Raw genomic sequence first — 19,863 nt, 5'->3', positions numbered from 1 at the left:
ATCCCTAATGCAATGCCACTTCATTTCACAGCAGTGCCAACAGAGGTGACAGCAGAGCACCACGCAGGACAGGGATGTACACACCGGCTGTCCTGCTTGCACCAGGAACATCAACACATGAAACCGAAGGAGAGCTTGTCCTGCTGCTGCGCCGGAGAGCAGGGGCTGAGGCAGGACAGCAAAGGGGAGGAGGAGCATCATCCCTGTGCACTGAACCATTCACACACACACACACACACACACACACACACACACAACCCCAGGCGCACAGGACCTCGCTCACCTGTTTTCAGCTGGAAGTGGTATGCAGGAAGGGGCTCCCACGGCAAGGCCAGGGCTGCCACGGACTGGAGATGTGGTACATGCTGCTTTATGTCTGCTGTGGCATTGCTAATGCCGTACGCAAGAAGCCTTTCAATTACAGCAGCTGGCATAAAAACCAGTCTGCCCCGTGTAACGTAGTAACCAACTGTTACGTTATTTGATTGCTCCAGGACTTCAACCTAAAACACACAGGGAAACATTTTTTTTTTTTATTTTGTTTGCAGTTCAACCACTATTTGATGGAACTTCTCATCCTGAAGGTAGGTCCCATGCAGGGTTTTTGTCCTGTAATCCCCTATAAACCCTACAGGATCAGTTAGTGTCGTATCAGACATAGTATTAGCAAAACTGCTCAGGGAGCTTTAGACCCAGACCATGCAAAATGTGCTCCAAATTGAAGCAGTGCAGTATTGCTACCACAGCTCACGTACCTCTAATTTAGACTGGGGTTTCATTCATGTGTATATATACTGGGACATTTTACTTATGAATGTAAAAATACAGAGAATCCAGAGAACACCCAGCTCCTACTTCATACCTGAAGTTCACTGACTTTGTGCACGTGTCTGTCATTGCAGGTTTGGAGACAGATTTTTGAAAGACAAAATTTTCCAATGTTTGATTCTTCAACCTCAACTGTCTCTTCTATACTATTTTTCCTATACTGTCCCAGATGGTTAAGCTATCAATCACCTATATGAGTAGAAATGACAAACCACAAGACTGAACACACTGTGAGCCAAAGCATGAGTTGAGTTTTACATCAAAATTCTGTATTTTCCAAAAAGTTTAAGCCTGGTCCTCCACACTAAGTTTTAGCTGGTTTCCTCTGTTAGGAAAAGGCAGCTTCTCTCAGGTTTACAAGAAGGTGAGAGAATAAGTCAGACTCAGGAATATACAATTCCCAAACCAAATAACATCATCCAAACTTGCAGCAGTAGAGCATGGGGACGGAAGTCAACCTGATTGCCCTCTATTTTGAGCAAAATTACTTTTTTCCTTCCCAGTGGCTTGGTGAGTATAACTCATAACAGCCTTGGACTCAGCACAAACCCCTGCCTAAGTGCACGGGAACCTGTGTTGCAGAGAAGAGTGCCCCAGTGATCCACCTAAGCCTGCTCTTACACACAGCAATGTAGAGGTTCGTGCAATTTAGCTGCAAAGTGATGAACACGTCTCCCTCATTTATTTTCAATAAAACATGCTTTCTCCCTGCTCAGGATTTTCGTCTCTGTGGAATTGCACTTGTCAGGTACTGGGTTTTCAAACCAGGGAGCAGACTGACAGCAGTGACACCCCATTTACCAGCCCTGCTCTTGCAATTGATCCAGGCTGAGCACAGCAGCACTTGGCTGACCATGAACGGGAGTCATTCCTGAGCTGCAGGGGGAGGAGGAAACTGCTGTCAGTAGTCATTTCCCAGAACATACCAAAAAGAAAGTTGCATTTCTTACTTCTACTTCATCAATAAAATGGCAAAAGCTTTGGAGCAGTCCTTATATTTTTAGATCCCAGAGTGGGTGCCGCCTATTCCTGCTTTCCATAGGAAAAGCTCAGCGCTCCCCTCCAAGAGGCTTCCTGCATCCAGAGACACCACTGGAGCTGCAGCCAGATGGGATTCTCTTGGTGAGAGAGCTTTTTCCGTGATATCATGCAGGCAAGTTAAGCATGCTTACCTGAGCGCTGACATTTTGGTTGAAAGCTTGTCTCAGCACTTGGTTGAGTCCTTTTCTCACACTCTCCTTGAAGGGATTGCTGATCAGCGTCCTCCTTGTGTTCAGAAACAGAACTGTGGAACAACAAAAGCCACATGTTGGTTTGAGACATTATCATGCTACTGTTTGCTTTTTTCTTTAATTGTTTTACGTTGTGCTAGCTAGGTGAAGATCATCAAAGCAGCTAGGATTTGCAGCAGCTCCAATGGGAGCAAGAACTGCAGGGGCTCAGCAGCGTCCCCAAGTTCCCTATTCATCCCTTGGCAATAGCCCATTGTTTCCAGAGTGAGGTCTAAGAAATGCAATTTCTTTAGCAACAACAACAAGTCTTTGCCATGCTGCTGTTCTGAGTGAGGTATGATGACACTCGATTGCCTGTGGACAGACTGGTGCAGCATTCCCAGGGCACTGAGCCGGTGCTGCACAGGCAGACCTACGTAAAGGACGTGTGCTTCATATCTTCATGGCCAGAGTTAAGTAAACAAAGAAATGTGTTACTCCACCTCTACAATTATTTTCCTTTTAGGAAGTGTCTGTACACTTTCTTTGTTAACATTATCATTAGCTTTTTCTTCTTCTCTTATAATTTGCAGAAAGATTTTTGTAGCTGCACTTAAGTACTTTCAATCATATACTGTATACAAGCTACTTCTATCTTTAGAAATAGTTGTTGTACTCATCACACTACTGACGTAGATACTTAGCAGCTACTAAACACACATTAGGTCCAAAAGCTGCTTATTTCATTGTCCCCAGTATCATTCAGTTCTATACAAGGTCATAAACCCTTTTACGTAGCTATTTTTCTTTGCTGAGATCTCCAAGATACACACATCTTCTGGTGCTGCACTGTGCTACCATAAGGAGTCCATATGAAACCTGGGCAAGGGAACCCTCCAGACCCGTTTAGTTCAGAATTCTTACAGCTAAGGAAAAGCTGTCTGTAAAAAAAACAACTAGAGCCAGAAGTGGTACTGTTCACATAGAAAGCTCAAAATCCTCCCACTTTGAAGCGTACAACTCTAAATGCTAAACATTATTTTCAAATGAATCTTTAATGATAGAATTAGGTATTCATATGTAAACAGGGCCAAAGACTGAGGCAGGTTACTGCACTGTCTTCTTTAGTGATGCAGACTCCTTACTGCAAAGCAGAGACCAAACCGTCATGTCATACAGGGTTGTCCCTCCACATAGGTGCTTCTGCTAGATCCCTGCAGTGACCCACTGAATTTCAGGGCACCTGAAACTTCATGTGACACATTCATTGTAAAATCCAAGCTACAAATAAAGCCAATGCCATCCCTAGACTAGCAACCCTGCTTTTATCTGTCTGGTTTGTCAGTGCAGCAGCCTCATCCCCAGATTAATCACAAATGCCCACATGTTCTTTGACACTTGAGTGTCACCAGTTGCCCCTCATAGACAGCAAGGTCCTTTCAGCAAATTCAGTGGCCCCACGTACCTGTTTTAACCATAAGGTTCCTGGAGAGCCGGCAATCCAGGGGAGGAGCTGCTGTCATGTTAGCGAAAGCGGCTGCTGCCGTGGTTTCGGGAGGAGCAGAGGTGTTTTCCACTGGAGTAGGGGGAAGCCTAGTTGTTTTCGCTGATGCTGTAATAGATGTCAAAGCTGCTGTAATTGTCAGTGGATATGGGGTTGACGTTTTGGTGATGTCTGAGCTTGGGAACTTCTGGGTGTCAGTTACTGGTGTTTCTATCTGCCTTGGTACATGTGCTGTGTGTGCAAGCATGGAAGCTGTGACTGTGCTGCTTTTAGGGCTTACGAGCATAGCTGTCACATCCACGGGTGATGCAGTTGCGTTTCTTGTTGCAAAAGGAAAATCTATATGTGTTCCTACTGAGCTTAGATCCGATGCCAATTTTGTGGCAGTGTTATTTTTTGTTAGTGTCAGTATTGGTGTGCTTAAAGCCATCACAGATGGCAAAGGTGTGTTTTCAGTGCCTAGAGAAAAGAAGGAAGAAGCTGGCACTGGTGAAGCTGAAGATGATTTTCTTGTTAGTGGTTTTGCTTCTGAAGTTCCTACTGTAGGTATTGCACCAGAAGATACTCCAGATAACACTGTAATGACAGAATGGGTAAAGTTGGTTGTTGACAAAAAAGGAGAAGTTAGTGGTGTTGGTGATGCATGGACAGAAGTTATGATGACTGACTGCAGAGCACTGGTGGTAGGGGTTTGCAATGGGATGCCCTTGGTAGCTTTATTAGATATATTACTGGGAACTAAACTATGTCTTGTAGCACTTGTGTCCCACTCCTCCACGCTAAATGTAGCTGGATTTTTATCAGCTGTAACCAAATAACCAGAGGACTCTAACTGGTCATCTGCAAATTCTGGCAAATTTCCAGAACCGATGTCATCTTCTGTAATAAAACTATGCAAGAGAGTTGAGCTAGAAGGCTTGGTTATGGGAAAGGGGGACTTGGTTGGCAGTATGCTGTGGATGGCACTGTTCTCATAGCTGGCTAAAAAAGTCAAGTTGTCAGTGAGCTGAAAAGCCAACGATGCTGTTGTGCCTAAGGTTTTCGTCCGTAAAGTAATCTTTCCAGCATTAGTTGTTTGTGATTCTGGAGAGCTAGGGAAAGCACCTGCATCATTAACAGGAGGCACATGTAAACGAAGAGGTGCTTCATAGTGTATACGGCTATTAACATCTCCAACAGTGAAGAAGTCAGCAATGTTTTCAGCTGTGCTTCCATACTTTTTTTGCAGGGGGTCAGGCACTGTCAAAGTGGTAGCAAGGGATGAATGCTGAACAGGAGATGTTTTCAGTGCAAATGCGTCTACATCAGATTCTGGAAAACTATTTGACTTTGTTCCAGCAAAGGGTAAATTTGAAACATTTTTGCTAGAGTTTGCATATGAATAGTTTGCTGAAGGGGTGGAGAGGAGTGACTGCTTATTTGTATTAATTTTCTTTTGCAGACTCGAAACTACTGAGTATGGTACATGGTACTCGGTTTCCAGCTGAGAAGTACTTGGAGGAACTTCTCTTATTGCCGTTTTGACTGAAGTTTTTCCTGAAGGAATACTAATGCCAGCTGAAGACAGCAATGCTGTATTGGTCCACGTAGAAGCTGAAGTTGTGACTTCAGGAGAGCTGACAGTATCTAAATCGCTTTCAGAGTCCACACTCGAAATCCCAGAAAAGCTGGAGCCGTAGCTGTGCATCACCGTTGTCATGGAAACCGGTGATGGCCACATACCCCACGCTGGAGGCATGACAGAGATGAGATGCTTTCTATCAACTGAACCTGAAGTCTGACCAGAGGTAAAATGATTTAAAGCTCTTGGAGGTGAATATTCTGCACGTGGTGTCACAACAGTGGGTACTTTCATATTTCTGTCTTCATTTGCAGTCATGTCTGGAGTTTCTGCAGCACCAGGTGGAAGATGTGCAGCCACAAAGATACCAGTAGCAGATGTATTTGTGATAGCAGGTTTAGGTTTCCAAAGGCCTGTAGTGGAAGTAATTAACAGCACTGCAGCTAGATCATGACTAGTCATGCCTGTTTCCAAAAGAGTGCCTAGTATCTTTGATCCTTTGGGGACTTTACTGGTTGGGATATCTGGAGAAACTTTGGGAAGCTGAGATCCATAAGGCAGAACACTATTAGCATTAAAGTTTGTGGACATCTTTGCTGTCACCCCTCTTGTGAAAGGCTGTTGAGCTCTTCTTGCCACAGGAAAGCCATCAGAAGTTGGGAGAGTATGTGCGGAAGCAGTTGGCAATCGCATGCCGTTTGCCCGATAAGCTCCATCAGACAGGTCTTCTGCAAAAGTCTGATTCAGAGCCACCACCGAGTACTGCGAGGAAACAGTCAAAGGGATTTGCAAAGTATCCTCATCAGCTGCTGCAGCACGGGGACTGTTTGTGTGTGCTGTCCTAGCAAAGGTGTCATTTGTCTCAGTTAGCAAGGGAGACCTTGTGCTTGTTGAAGAGGAGTGTGTTGCATTTCTAAAGAGAAAATCTGCTTCACTTCTAAATGCTCGTACTGGCAGCACTGCATTGCGAGCATGCTTTGCATCTGGAATAAGTGATTTTGGCAATGAAAGGGAAGACATGCTCTCTGTTGAGCTGGAGGCCTCAGCCAGGCTCTTGGAAGCTGATGACATGAAAGGTGCACTGGTAGAGCCTGTAGTGCAATTAGTCAGTGCTGTGGAAGACTGAGGATGACTCATTTGGGGTATTAGATGTGGAGTACCCACAGGACGGAAGACTGCTGTAGGAACCTCTGCTTTATCCTGAAAAACTGGTGATGACAGAGGAGTGATATCACTGTTTCTGTCAGTCAACGCTGCCTTAAATGGCTGACTGTTTGGTTTTACTCCAGTAGAAGATACATTATACATACTCGCATTAGGAAACCATGACAGGCTTCTGGAAGTTACTGGCAGGGAAGACTGATATGTTTTTGACACAGGAATATCAGAGTATACAGACAAAAAAGAGGTCCTTTCTGAAGGAGACCCTTTTCCCACTATTTCTGTGAAATGCACTGTTGTTGATCCAAAGAGATCGAAAGGCATGGCACCCGTAAACAACTCGGGACCCTTTCTGTGATCCACTGTACTGGAATGTACTACAGTGACCGTAGTGCTTAGAGGACTATTTCTGCTTTCACTAACCTGTGAGCTGGCTGAATCTGTGTTGAAGAAACCTTCAGGATCTGCAGACAAAGGCGCTTTGATGGGCAGTACAGCTGGTTTAGAAAAGTTAATGGTATGAGGTGACTGAATTACCAATGAGGAGAATGATGGTGATGGAACAGCAGCAAGCATGTCTGATCCTGACGTGCTTTCTTTTGAAATGGAGGGTGTTTCTAATGGTATTAGCTGAAATGGCACAGCTGTACTCAAATGTGTCACTGATGGTGTAGTGGACAATGTGGCAAACATACCAAGTTGAGGCAAACCTGATACAGCAGCTGCAGCTGTTTCATCTGCATCTTGAGATGATGACCTCAGAGGCGACTCAGCTGAAACTTCAGCGGGTTCCTGGGATGCACTGTTTCCACTGCCTTGATAAAGGGTGGGCAACAGATGAGTTTGATCCGAAGTCCTGGTACGTGTGCCAGTCAGTGTTGTTTTTATCATCTGAAGCAAGTTTGCATTCTCCAAAGTCTGTCCCATAGAAATATCAGCTACTGAGGAAGTCTTAGTTTCTGTGGAAGGCCGTGTTGGTGATAGTATAGATCTCCAATTAGGAAAAGATCCTGTAGAAGGAGCAACATTGATATGCTGTTGCCTGATACCTGTAAAATATTAAGTAAATTTAGCATATTCTTCCCAAAAAGGGAGGAGCAGATGTTGTCTTGTTGCAACAAATCACAACACAAAATGCATTATGTTTAGTAAAATTAGTGAACTTTTTTTTTATTCAAAGGGCATAAAAATTCAGAGAAAGTTAAAAAAAAAAACCACCACAAAAAACAGTGAAAGGTACAATGTGACAGATTATAAACGCCTCAAGTCGTTTCATTTGACAGAAGAATAAGGAAAGCTTCCTAGACCATACTATTTCAAAATACTACTTTTAACTAGGATGGTTCAACATACTAAAAGACACCTTCTTAAGCTTGGGACAATTCCTGAGGTTATCATCAGTCACCCAGCGTCAAAATATTATGTGAGAAGGTGGGTTTAGAAGCAGTGTAGAAAAGGAATAGATTTTGACAACCAAGCTTCACTGACTTGGCATGCAGTCTGACATGGGAATAGAGTCAGCATTGGCTGGGTTCCTGTAGGATGCATCTGGAGGTGCTCATCTTGCCAGTTCTAATAATGCATGCAATTATAGGCACAAAAGGAAGAAAATAAAACAGGGATGAACATGAGGAAAGGGGGGTAAGATCCAAAACAAATTAGGAAATTAAACTCCTTTTTTGATATGTGCAGATGTACAACGCAGCATTTCAAACACCAGTTTACTCTACATTCAACACCATAATGTTCCTAGGCTTTGTTTTCTTAAAATGATTACAGTTATTCTAAAATCGTAGCATGGGAAATCTCACATTCCTACTAATTTAACGATTAAGATTCACTCAAGAGTAAAATTTAAGGGGTTTTTTTCCCCTCCCCCCTGCCAAGATAATAGATCAAAACTCAGTACTGGCACTTGCTACCAAGCCCAAGCTGTGCCCTTTGCATAGCTAAACAGAGGCACAATATGGAGGCAGTCCCTGCCCTCCAACTCCAGTGCATCTGGATCAGACACAGAGGATGCCAACCTCCTCCATACCTGTAACGGCATGGAAGACTAAGGAGGGGCAGACCTTGAGATACATGGTTATAAAACAGGCTGGACATTAGTTCCAGCCACCGACGAACCCAAGGGTCAACAGAGCCAACAGCACCAAGAGGGACCAGCCCGCACTAACAGGAGCCAGCAACAGAACACCATACAGAGCAAGAGAGGAAAATGGGTCACGCTGCACCTATTTAAAGCTAAGTTTCTTTCTTGTGATGCCCTTGTGCTACACCGCCCATCATCCATATGCGCAGGCCAAAGTAGATGATTAGACTAGCTCCTTCAGGCTCCTGCGTGCATTCAACAGGAACGTGCTGCAATTATGTTCAGTGTGGCATTTTCACTCTATAAACAAAAACAACCCACAAAAATACCCCAAACAAATAAAACACAGATCTTCCCTTTTATCCCTGTATTTAAGAGCTTTATTAAGCCATGGTGAAGAATCTTTCCTCCACTGAAATGCAAGAATGAATACAGAATCCAGAAACAAGTTGCTTTAGGGGAGCAGCTCCAGGATGGGTAACGAAACAGAGCTCTGCCCTTGTAGCAACTAAAAAAGTCCCCAAACCTTTCTTTTAACGTGGGCTAACTTGCACACTAGCATTTTGGAGAAAAGCAAAGGTAGGCAGACACAGGGCTACCTACAGCAATGAGAGATAAGCAGGCTAAGGGGAAACCCAGTCAGCCTTTATGAAGCTACACCAGTTGATCAGCAGGCTGGAGAGGAGGCTGCAGAGTCCAGCAGGGAACCTGACCCACCAGGAGAGGTTTGCAGCACAAAAGTAATGTTTTTGTATTTGTGCCGTGGCTGCTGATGTGTCACTGGGGGGCTGGACACACTGAATAAAAATGTCACCTAACCACTGCTTAATGCTCGTCCTTCAGTTCTTGTTTCTTCTGTTCCATACCAACTGGCAACTTTCCTGTTTACGTCCATTAATGAAGTAAAGCTCTTGAGTTACTGAAGTTTTAAAAAAATTATAGCATATTCTGCAACCGATATACAATGCTGGCATTCCACTGCAACAAATTTTCTTTGATTCTACCTTTACAGAAAGATACTATCAGTATCTATTTCAAACTTCTGCCATAAATTCAACATCTTGATAGTGACTGGACGCAGCTTGCAAAAGGCAAAATTATCTTCCCAATACATGGAGTTAAAACTGAAGTACATACTCTTTACTTGATAATTGGTAGGATGATATCAACAACTACAGATCCTTATCAAATAGTGTGCAAACAAAGACTGTGTCGTGGAAAAAGGGCAGACATGGGAAAATATTTCACTTCTACATCTCTCAACAGCTGAAAACACTTGATGAAAGGAGAAGACAACCAATTCCAACCAATATGAAAGTCACAATGAGAATTCCATCCCGTGTGCACTGTGCACCGAGCCATTGCTTGTACATACCAGTAGCTGTTTCTCACATCTTAGGATTACCTGTTATTCTTTCATACTTCAGGCTATTGACTAACCGCCACCTCTAACAATCCTAAAACCCATTTAGCAGTAACCTCATTACAACAACCATCACTGATTAGGGATCTTTCCATTTGCAATAATGAGAAACAACTCCAATATGCCACAGCAGGAAGTTAAAAATTTCTCATCTAGTTTAGAGAAAAATCACGGCTTTATCATTCCTGAGCCCTTTTGTGCTCACTTAAAGGAGTAACAGGGACCAAAGAAGAGCACAGAGGTGACCAAGAGGAAGACCAACATCTCCCCCCACCCCACCTCTACTAAAGTAAAAGGGAAAGCAATGGGGAACACATTAGCATATGCACCCTGTGCCTGTTCAAAGGTTGAAGATGATGCACACGTCTAATTAATATTTGACAGTAAATAAGGATGATGAAGTTATGCACCTCTGGAGCAAGAAGTCTCAGTTATCGTCCAACTTCTGCCCCTGCTGCTGAGACACCACTGTTGCATGTTATTCTTCACACAGGTTTGGTTATTTCTAGTGAGACAATTAGTTGGTAAGCAAATCTCCCCTGGAAAAAGTAGTGGCCAACTAAAATGCTGTAAGATCTGTATTTCATAGAATCATAGAATATCTCAAGTTGGAAGGGACCCATGAGGATCATTGGGTCCAATTCCCTGCTCCTCGCAGGACTACCTAAAACTAAATCATAGACTTAGAGCATCGTCCAGATGCTCCTTGAACTCTGACAGGCTTGGTGCCGTGACCACTTCTCTGGGAGCCTGTTCTAGTGACCGAACCACCCCCTCAGTGAAGAACCTTTTCCTAATGTCCAGGCTGAACTAACCCTGACGCAGCTTCATTCCATTTCCTTGTGTCCTATCACTGGTCACCAGAGAGAGGAGATCAGCACCTCCCACTCTGCTGCCCCCCTTGAGGAAGTTGTAGACTGCAACAAAGTCACCCCTCAGCCTTCTCTTCTCCAAGCTGAAGACGACAAGTGACCTCAGCCGTGCCTCATAAGGCTTGCCCTCGAGGCCTTTCACCATCTTGGTTGCCCTCCTCTGGACACACTCTAATAATTTGACGTCCTTCTTATACTGTGGCGCCCAAAACTGCACACAGTACTCAGTGGGGCCACACCATGCAGTATATGAAGAGATCAAATTGCTTATCTGTGCTGCTGATACTTGAAACCGTGGTCCTTTTTGCTTTATGCCATAATAAGGCAAAGATCTATAATGAGCAATGTGAGCGTTCTGCGGATGCCACAGCATGTACTCTCTCGTCTGCCCTGCCTGCCCATCGGCAGACAACCAGCAAGAGGAGCAGCCACAGAGAAGCCTGTAGGACCCCAACAGCAGAGTTTCTCTCAGGACAGATGAATATCTGTTTGTTAACATGCTCACAAAATGAATTCAGCTCCAACTGAATTAAAAAAACAAAACAAAACAAAAAAAAAAAAAACACACCCACCACACAGTCAGGATTCAAACATTTCCCTCCACAAAAAGGCAAAAAGAAGTTTGAGAACCTCAACTGAGTAACAGTCTACAACTCTACTGAAGGAAACACAATGACTGTCCAGAGCTTCCCTCACACTGTCATGGCAGACGAGAAATACTGTTTTGCCACTTTTGAGCCATTACGAAAGTTCAACTCAAAGGTGTATTCAACCACAGAAGATTTCTGTTGTCGTGACTTCATTATTCAGATCATCTGGGTTAGTAACATTTAAGAGTGAAGCTGATAGAAAGGACATATGAAAATTTTATTGTACAACTGACCAAGACATCTTCCCATTATACGTCAGGTATATATCTTTTCATAACCTTCAGCATATTGAAGACAGGATTTCAATTTTCAAATGGATTTGCTTTAATTATTAATTTCTGAGACAAAAAATACGACTAAGTTGTGAATTATTTTATTAACTATTGTAAAGACTAAAGTTTAATAATATAATAGTATCTATATAAGAGTAACTATAGCCATCTAAAGCACAGCAGAAATCCAAACATTAAATTACATAAGCCATCTGGATTTTATACAGGTCTAAAACAATCAGCCCCTAAGGCAAAGCAATTCCAAAGATAATTTAAAAAAAAAAAAAAAAAAACACCAAGAAAACCACCACCCAAAAAACCCCAGCTTGTCAGAAACACAGTTACTTACAAACATACATAAAATAACAGTCTACACACAAGATAAGTACTATTGAGAGAGACCATTGGCTACTTTACCAAGTAATAGCACTATCCTAGGGCTACATCACCTCTTTAAAACAATGCCACTAATATATGAAAAATGCATTTATTTTTTTTTTTTCCTTCTCACAAGTACGAAGTTTTCTGCTTATTATTGTTTCACTATGAGGGACTGAGTGATCAAAGGTCAGATGTGACCGATACGGGATATGATAGGGAAATAAACCGATGAAGAACCTCTGCTACACCAGTGGAAAAAGGCACCACCCTACCCAAAGGGTCATACAATTTACTTCTGCTGTTGAAGGACATTAAGCCTACACAGTATGATGTTAGCATCAACATGCATGTTACCTGACCCCCTTCAGAGTTTCCTAAAATGAATCTTTTTTTATTCCTTAAGAGTTTACAATTGGAAAAATGGCATACGGAATGCCAATTTCACGGGTCAAAGGGTATGAAATATGCTACCAATAAAAGCACAAATAATCAGCAAAGCATTTATAAAAATAGCTATGTTGCATATCAAAATTTTACTGTTACTCACTGTGCAGAATGGTAAAACTTAATTATGCCTTCATAATACGTTATTCCAGCCTTACCTTGATGAAATTATTACATCACAACCTGTGCATCCCATACATCTCACCTTTGGCACCATTCCACAAAGACATTTGCAGCTTGAATTTCACACCTTTTGTGTAACATTTAACCTGTAAGTGATTTCTAGCCATGACAAAAAGCCTACCTACAAATACATGTACTGAGCCCTGATGCACACGCCCTGAGCCACACCTGCTTCTGCGGTCGGTGTGGTTTGGGTTAGCCCTCAGAGGAACCTGCCCAGAGGGATTTCCAGTGCATTGACTGAGCCTGGCAGGGACAGCATGCTAATACATATATTTTTGGCAACTGCCAACCCACAGCTACTATGGCAGGAATGGGTTGTGGAGAGATGGAGAAAACTGCTTCCTTGGGATTGCACTTTTGAGAAAGAGCGATGGTAAATACACCAGCAAAATAAATCCTGTTCTGTGACCTCCTTAATATCAGTTTCTTTATGCAGATTCTGGGAAACGTTTACAGTAATTCATACTGACTCTCACATTTGTCTTGGTTGTAACTTTTCCCAAATTAGATATTGACCTTCCAAACCCAAATTTCTGACCTGGAGGATTAAAACACAGATCTTCTTACCAGCACCTGAGGTTGTTCACATCCTAGCCTCTATTTACCTGTAATAGTCAACAGCTACAAGAGCCAGTCATTAAAAACAAGCACTGTTTCCCATCAAAAAAAGCCCCCTTCCCAGTGATCTTAGAGAACAATATCGGAAAACTATTATTAATTTATTTTTGACAACCAGGAAAAATATTTTGTCCCTATACCACCAGAATTTTGTTTAAACAAAACAGTTTTTCAGTGAGAAAAACTGTATGAGAAGGTACCATATGGCACAAAGTTTTCTTCTCAAAAAAAAAAAAAAAGGTTTGAAGATTATAATGAATAAGAGACAAATGTTTGGACACAGTATTTGGTCATCTCAATTGCACAGCCATATTTTTGCTCATGTGAAAAGTCAAAGCAGCAATCTCTTCTGTTAGGAACGTGTTTGCACCTTCCCCTCTTCCACACAGAGATTTCCCTTTGGGTACCAAAGGAAGTGCACCAGCAGCAAAGCTTTGCATCAAAGGCAACCTTTTAGCTATGAAATGAAAATATAGGGCTGCAATGAAAATGTACTCCTCTCCCGCTTTCAACGTGTCCTGCCTTCACTGCTTACACAGCCCAAATATAAGCTGGCTGGGATTCAGGAGAGCAGAGCCGAGCCTGCAAATGCTTCACGGCTGTCATCAATATTGCTTCAGGAACCGACAGACTGGTGTGACTTGTACCAAGTGCCAGCCTTGCCTGGGGGTGAAACACGTCTCCTTGGCCACACAGGCAGCTCTGTCAGGATGCTTTAATCGTGTCCAGCAAGCGGGGATGGAGGTGAAGAGCAGTGTAAGAGACAATAGATTAACCAGGGTAAAATAACACGCTCCTGTCATCGAGGAAACAATTCTGCCACCGGCAATTCCAGCTGCATCATCTGTATGTTGGATTCACAGAGCAGATGTTCAGCCGGATCATTAGGAAATGCAGGAAAGAGGAGCATGGCTGAGGAGGATTTCATTGCCGTGCGGTGCTGCAGGATAATTGCACATGATCATATAGAAACAAGAATGTGCTTTGGGGCTCTTGTCCTTGCTCCCACTGAATGTACCTGTTACCATTTCTGCTTGAGGTTATCAGATTATTCACAGAGTTTAAGTGAATGAATGACATTTATTTATTTATTTATTATTTTTATTGCTTATTCAGCAACACTTTTAGGATCAATGTTTTTGTGAGCCTGACAGCCTGCTTTAGCACACTGCTTATCTATTTATTTGTACACACACATTTATACAAATTTTTGTAAAGGAATTGTGTTTATTCAGGGAAGTTTATATAGACACTGCTAGCATCAGCATAAATGATTTAATGAGCAATGTAGCAAAAAAATTCAAGGTCATTTGGGAACATGCATTTGGGAACATGCAATACCAAAGCTGCCAGTTCTTGTGATTTTACCTTGAGACTTACAATATTTGAGGGGCTTCTTTTTTTTTTTGGGGGGGGGACCAAACATACACAAACAAACAAAAAAAACAACCATCCCTGTATTAGTATTTCAGCTTTCATTCTTTACCTGAAAATTCTGAATTCTTGTGGTTGTGGGAAAATGAAAACATTTTAAAATCCCATGATTTTTAAGCAAATCACACTTTTAGGACTAATTTTTATTTTTTTTTTTAAATTTCTGCAGCTAGGGCAGACTGTAAGGGTGGTACCAAATTCTGAACGAGTATGAGAAGAGTTTTGGGGCCAAACTCTGATCTGCTTAGACTCTTTGGGAGTTAGGCAGCAAAGTACAGGAAATGTGGACTCAACTTAGTTTTTCCACTAGTAGTTACAAGTCAGTGATAGTACAGCTTTCTTATTATATGTAATAAAATTGTATTTTCTTAACTACAAGCTACTCCTTTAATAAAGCTTTCAGAGTTTAAGGTCCCCCTGCAAAATGAAATACAAGAGGAGACTGAAGAGAATCCCTGCTAAAAGCCATGTAGATTATTCTACAAAGGAAAAAAAAATTATTGGCTCCAGAACTTTTAAAAAAAAAAAAATTGTGCTTTCAAAAGGTTGACCTGTGCACTAAATTACATAATACAATATATTTTGATATGCTGGTTGGGTAATTGTGAATGTTCCCTTGAGCCAAAAAGCTTTCTGCTCACCAAACCAAGCACATCTTCAAGGGAGTGGTTTTTGCATGTAACATTTGATGCTGTAACCTGTGAGTGGAGGAAGACCCTCTGGACTACGCTCTACCAGCGCTAGGATAGCAACTCAATCCACTGCAGCGGTGGCAGCTTTTGCCACCCTGCCTGAAACTCAGCTCCCCCGCCGGAGGGGAGACACACGCATCGGGGCTTCGGCAGAAGTCTAAGGCACCAAAACACTGGCATGCAGGTGCGTATTCCTCTGGGGCTGCAGGTGTGAGAGCCTCCAGCAGAGAGACAGTAACAAACAGGTTGGTGGCATGAGCATCTTTAGCCACTGCTACTGTTAACTGAGCGCATGAGTGTTACTCCTTTGAGTGCTGCTCATTTTACAGATGAGCAAGCCTAGGAGCAGAGAGCACATGGATTACTCCATGTTATACACCAAAACAGTTTCAGAGAAGAAAATTAAATCCAAGAATTACTGATTATCACAGCATCGGCTCTACCTGATACGTATATGTGCTAGAAGCATCAGCTGTGACAGGGTACATTATGTGGCAGTAGCTAAGTAGAACGCAACCCAAGTGGCTGACATCATGTCCAGACAACCCTAAAACTGCTTAATTTCAACTTATTATTGAAAGGCAATATTGAATTAAAAAAAAAAATCAATATCTTACTGATTTTCAGATTAGAAAAATTTCTGGTCACACTGAAGAGATTGTCCGAAAAGACCACTTGACATTTGAAGTAGAGTAAATAACATACCTTTTTTTAAAAATGCAACAAAACAATAATCAAGTCCAAATTATATTCTCTCTTCAAGACTTGCACCAAATAACCAGTGTTTATCCATCCTGGTATACAATGCAATTTCTGAATCCAAAAAAGCAAAGTCTATTACTTGGCCCCAGAATGCACAAAGGTTAAATCAGTGAATGTATAAGATCCACTACCATGAATGAGCTAATAGACAAGTGTTGAGTCGAAATGTGGCACATCCTTCTTTGGAGGGCACTTCTCTTTATGTCAATGAATGAGACTACAAACGTAAGCTCTTGCTGAGAAAGAGTCCACGTAAAGTGGATGTTTCTTTCTCAGATTACAAACATTCTTTTCCTGAGCAGGCTTGACAGCACTGAAGGTAAGGGACAGCAGAGAGAACTGCTTTTTAAGGCTTTGGGGTTTTTTCCTCTCTCTCCACTTAAAAAAGGACAGAAACTAGGAAGAAACCCTTATATACATTGTCTTAATTTGTTCTTTCTTATGTACTGACTTTTCAGAAATTATCAATTTAAAGGCAATCCCTTTAAAAAAAAGCCTGATTTTTTTTTTTTTATTCAATATTGCCCTTTGATTCCGACCTTTTACAAATGTAGCAAAGGCCCTCCCTCAAGAGGAGGGAAATCACTTTCCTATGAAGGAAGCTTTCAGGTGCCAGGGAGCTGTCAGAGAGCTTCCCGAGGTCAAGTCAGGCTGACGGAGCAGCGACTAAATTCTTCTGAACAACAAATCAACCTGTAACTTTGCTATGACCTGCAGTGGATATTCAACATGAAGTGCAATATACATTACAATTAAAAATTACATCTTAATGACCTGTGCTTATCAACTGGGTAATTAATTCTTAAGCTCCTTTTCTGCTCTACAGTAGATGAGGACTTGGCTCAGGCTAGAAACTATCATGCAAATGTTTAAAAATTACTTCCATTTTCTATGACTTTCATTGTGCTTTGCACAGCTCATTAGCCTTTATTTTCAGAATCTTTTCTTTGCTGCATAAAAGTGGCAATAGCTCAAGTTTATAGCAATATGTCACCTCATTTCACTTTCTCACCTCTTGGAAATTGCTGCAAATACTTGTCTGACAGGACACCATTACTGTCCGTAATAAAAAAAAATCAGCCACCCCCACTGACGGAGTACAAGAGGCTAAAAGCCCAAAGGGGGAGTCCAGTCCCTGGTGGTAAAAAGGTTAAATAACTGCCCAATCAAATCTAACTTTTGTCATGAATTAAAAATCCAGAAGAAAAGTTATACAAATGCAAATATGACATCTGCTTCTGAATCTGAAAAATAAATGGTAACATTGGCAGACTGTGGGGTTCCCAAGAATACTGGAGAAATACCTTCGCTCCCAGCCCAGCTCCAGGCTCCCCTGTGAGCGATGCACACTCAGACCACCACCAGGATGCAGGTGCCTGCATCTGCTCCTCACCTATTTCCCTGCAAGAGCGATGGACCTCTCTGCATCATTTGGGAAGCCCCGTCCCTCATATGGAGAGCTTGGTCCTATACAGGCTGTACCCCTGCACTTCTCTGACACGTTCACATGCAAGTTATATATTCTACAGTGGTTCGGTATTTAATTTACAGGCATCAACATACAAGTACAGGCATCAAATGGAGCAAACTCAAAGCTCACAAAGACCCAAACACATGGATAAAGCAGGTAGACTGTAGCTCTGCTCTTGCGTTGGCTGCCTAAACACGAAAAATGTCAGTACTAATCAGTGGTGTGGTATTAAAAAGTTGATTCTTTTCCCTAAGATAAAGGTATTGGCATTTTCTGTCAAGTAATTAGACATCAACATCTTCCCTGTGAAATGGCAGGAGTCCTAAAAAAAAAAATCATACAAAAAAAAGCAGGATCACTGCTACAGGCACAATAATTTTTTAGTAATAGCTGAAGTCACTTTAATTGTAAAACCAGTAAATAGTTAACAGTTGCTGAAGTGAGCAACCGGTTTCTCAAAAATAAGATGCACTGCCTGGAACAAAGGGCATTATTAGAAAGAAAAGATGCTGCTATTTCCAGATGGTGCCTGAACAGCACTGCACAAGTTGGTGGACCTCCTAATTTAAATCTTCAAAGTCCTATAGAAAGGTTTGGGGCTCATGATAGAAAACGATTAAAATATTCCCTCTGAAAAGTTTAAAACAAGCCAAATAAGATGTATTTTCTCCTCCATAGCAGTATGGTTTGCTTGGCTGTCTTCTGCTGTGCTCTAGTTCACGGGACTCACGTGCTCCGTCACGTTGCACCTTACAGAATGGTAAAAATAGCTCTGGTAGGAAAGCAATTGAAAATGCTTCCCCCTTGGATCCCCAACTGAAATCCATCTTTCTAACTTCTAATTTAACTCAGAACTAAACCCCAAAAAGCCTGGCTCTGTGACCCACTTTGGGTACTGCCATGATACTTCTTGTCACTTGATTGCTGCTCTTTTTGCTAAAGTTTCATAAGATTCTGTTCTCTAAAAATTTCTGGAAGCTATTTCCAAAAACAGCCTCTAACCAAACCAGACCCTAATTTCTTTCCAGCCACTCAGTTAATCTTTAGAGACATGCATGGTCACTTTTAACAAAAATAGAAAGATGGTGCCCTACTCAGGCTTTTGCTTCGTACATACACTATGCAAACATTTTGCATTTATCTAAGTATATCTGAATATCTGGATTTTAAAGCTCTCAGGCTAACCAGGATTTTAGGAGCATTACTACTACACTGTCAAACACATGCACTACATAGCATTTAAGAACATTTTCCATTAACCTGCTTTATGCTGGAATTGCTACTGAAATGAGATAATTCAAATGAGGGAAAACTAATGAATACAGAGTATTTTTTAAAATTGAAAGAAAGATATATGAAAAGAGAAGACATGAAGGAAGAAGGTGCTAAAACTGCCAGGTCATGCAGCTGTTCATTACTCTTATTGTCAACTAAGGGTTGCTCAGGTGCCAAAACACCAGCATTAAGATCCGAGTTCCTGATGCTACCAAAAAGAAAGCCTGACCATCCGAGGCTTTGCTCCAGGTAAGATCAGAAGCATAAGGTGAAAGTTTCTTCCCATAACCTTCCTGACAGGTGACTTATTGCACAGATCAGGGCAGCGCTTAAGCAAATTCCTTAAGTCAGATTTATGCAACTTCCAGGTACTTTTTCAACACACGCTCTTCCTCACTGTCAAGATTTACTGGCCTGGATGCCAGGAAAATGGGGAAGCATGCTCACAAACATAGCCACAGAGGTGACACGTCACACTTATGAGAAGTAATTTTCATTCAAAGACTTCTGCTCTTCTTTCATCGATCGGGACACCATTACAGTAAACTGGTGACTTCATGGATGAACCACCATTCAGTAGAACTAAAATTTGCATACAGTAAAGAGTTAAAATGTGGATGTTGAACATACAAAAAAAAAAATCAGAAGAGGCTCATGACACTTGCACAAGCAGAAAAAACTCTGTAAATTATTTTTTCAAATATTCATTTGGCTCAGATACGTCTACCTTGTGATTTTTAAAATTATCTCAATGAATGGTGCTGCTTTGCCACCTTCTCCTCCAGGGTCTGTCCTTCCCTGCAAGACCCAAGAGGAACACTAGTGCAACCTGCTCCCCAACAGCTCTCACACTGCATCTACTGCAGCTCTGTCTGCTTTCGTTCCCCTTTTTAATGCTCTAATAATCCCAGGCAGGAGCTTGGATCACCTGCAGAGCAAAGGTGAGCCAGCACGGACAGTTAATAGAGAATGAGAGCTTCATTGGCCAAAAGTTAGCCAAGGAGAAAATCTTTTTTGCACGATGCC

The 19,863-nt window shown here is 42.0% G+C and overlaps 1 protein-coding gene across 1 annotated transcript in view; it reads right to left on the bottom strand.

The window, feature by feature from the left end:
- The window catches only part of KIAA1549L (KIAA1549 like), a 142,332-nt gene that overhangs the window by 72,021 nt on the left and 50,448 nt on the right, over positions 1-19,863 (bottom strand). Inside the window, exons 4-7 of the mRNA XM_076343503.1 lie at positions 6,976-7,314; positions 3,505-4,119; positions 2,001-2,113; positions 284-503 (exon numbers count right to left, since the gene is read on the bottom strand). Coding sequence (XP_076199618.1) covers positions 284-503; positions 2,001-2,113; positions 3,505-4,119; positions 6,976-7,314 — 1,287 coding nt within the window. The remainder of the gene's footprint in view (positions 1-283; positions 504-2,000; positions 2,114-3,504; positions 4,120-6,975; positions 7,315-19,863) is intronic.

This window comes from Aptenodytes patagonicus, chromosome 7, assembly GCF_965638725.1.
Source record: "Aptenodytes patagonicus chromosome 7, bAptPat1.pri.cur, whole genome shotgun sequence".
Lineage (NCBI taxonomy): Eukaryota > Metazoa > Chordata > Aves > Sphenisciformes > Spheniscidae > Aptenodytes > Aptenodytes patagonicus.
This window is presented reverse-complemented; position numbering and strand designations above follow the sequence as displayed.